This window comes from Tupaia chinensis, unplaced genomic scaffold, assembly GCF_000334495.1.
Source record: "Tupaia chinensis unplaced genomic scaffold, TupChi_1.0 Scaffold000101_1, whole genome shotgun sequence".
Classification (NCBI taxonomy): domain Eukaryota; kingdom Metazoa; phylum Chordata; class Mammalia; order Scandentia; family Tupaiidae; genus Tupaia; species Tupaia belangeri.
This window is the reverse complement of record NW_006159565.1, coordinates 6,453,419-6,455,413: the sequence shown is the minus strand read 5'-3', so window position 1 is coordinate 6,455,413 and position 1,995 is coordinate 6,453,419. Positions and strand designations below refer to the sequence as shown.

At 35.6% G+C, this 1,995-nt stretch overlaps 1 protein-coding gene across 1 annotated transcript in view; it reads left to right on the top strand.

The window, feature by feature from the left end:
- Positions 1 to 1,995, top strand: part of LOC102484555 (mono-ADP ribosylhydrolase 2) — a 1,480,331-nt gene that overhangs the window by 1,449,402 nt on the left and 28,934 nt on the right. Inside the window, exon 8 of the mRNA XM_006143678.3 lies at positions 328 to 409. Coding sequence (XP_006143740.1) covers positions 328 to 409 — 82 coding nt within the window. The remainder of the gene's footprint in view (positions 1 to 327; positions 410 to 1,995) is intronic.

The following is a 1,995-nucleotide window of genomic DNA, read 5'->3' as shown; positions in this document are numbered from 1 at the left end:
ACACACACACTTGATCATAGTATATACCTTTTCCCTCCAATTAGAGACCCTTAGACCCAGCGCATAGTTTTCAGGATGAAGCTCAATTACCTTAGCCTGTGCCTCCCAAACTATATTCCAAGGTCCTTAGGGCTCATTGCTAACTCATAGTTTAGGACAGGATGCTTGAACATTTTTGGAGAAAAACAAAAATGAAAACAAGAGAAATGAAATAGAACAGATCCTCGACATCTGTTAGGAACTCTTAAATGGTTGTTTTAAAGTAGGCCCTGGTTTCAAAATTAGATTGTACAACTTTTCTTTCTAAAATGCCATTTTATTTCCAAGTGGGACAGTTGACTGCTGCTATGATAAAGAGCAAAACCTGTGTGGAACAGGAAACATGGATGGCAGACTCCAAGGTTCACAGGTAACGTGGGGCTAACAGGAGCATCATTCCATTACCAAACATTTGTGCTTACTTAAGGTTAAATAAAAATGGTATTTTTAAAAATTTATGTATATGACTTTTTCAAATGGCTATGGACTCATTACATAAATACTAAGTTGTTTAGACTTCAATACTTAAAGAAATATATATAGATATATGAATATATGTAATTCCTTTATAATATGTGTGTGTGTGTGTGTGTGTGTGTGTGTAATAATTTATTTTTTTCCCTTTAAAAGGCAGCATGAAAAAGTGACTGAGAGGCTAAGGGTCCTATAAACTGAGAAATTTGAAAACTATTGCCTTATGCCCTTATATAAGCATAATTCTTGGGACCAGCAGTTAGCGTAATGGCTATGTCACTAGACTCCCACGTAGTCGACCGCGGTTCGTGTCCCAGACATAATTCTTTTTTTGTTTTTGGAGAGGTTTTTGCTATAGGGTGCATGCGCTCGCCAGACAGACAGAGAGAGACAGAGAGACAGAAAGCGAGAAATCCCCCCCCCCAGGGGGGATGGTCACGCCACAATCCCTTCTCCTCTGTTCTCCTTTCTGGATCTTGGGAACACGCACACATGCGCCCGGCGTGAGTTTTAAGCCACCAGGTCCGGGACACGAACTGTGGTCGACTACGTGTGAGTCGAGCGACATAGCCATTATGCTAACTGCTGGTCCCAAAAAAGACATGATTCTTTAAAAATATACATGTGTGTGTATACAAATATATAATTTAGTATATATAAAATATAAATTATTACATTAATTTATAGATACATACGTATATAAATTATTTTGAGTTGGAAAAATATTGGGAATCATTTTACGTTTCTGCAAAAATTGGAGTAGGGTTAAGATGATGAATATTGGGCTGAGTGCAGCAAAGAAAGATCTATTTCTTTAACCACTTGAACTACTGCCCTTCAAAATGAATTCCCTGCCATTGAAAGCTGCCATGTTTTCATTTGCTAGAAAGTGATGAAGTTAGATAAATGATAATGCCATGTCTTTGTTCATTCTTCAGTTAGAAAACTTCAGCCTTAAATGTTCCCCAGTGCAAAGTCTCGCTGAATAAACATGGAGTGTATTGTTTTACAACATGCTGCTCAATGAAATTTCAGCACATTTGGCACTGCTGAGCATTTTAAGATAAGGAGGCAGAAAACAACAGCAACGAAAAAGCCATAAAACAAATTGTGTCCCCTATAACCCTTAATGAAGGACTTCGGAGGAAAATGAAAAGTCATATCAATTTCAGAAACGTGTCATTCATTGCAAAGTTTTGAGAAAGTCAGTGTAATCGGTGTAATCTGCTCTTCTCAATGATACTTTAGTAACATTTCTCTCTTCTCCCTTTCTTCTTTCAGTCTTCTTTTCTTTCTTCTTAATTTTTATTTTCAACTATCTAGCTAAAAGAAAGAAAATAAGCCAATGCTAGCTTTCTATTTATTTATTTACTTTTCATTTTGAAGAGATTGATTTTTAGGCATCAAAATATTATTTTAATTTCTTTTTTTTAATTATTTTATTTAACTTTATTTATTTATTTATTTTAATTTGACCAGAGA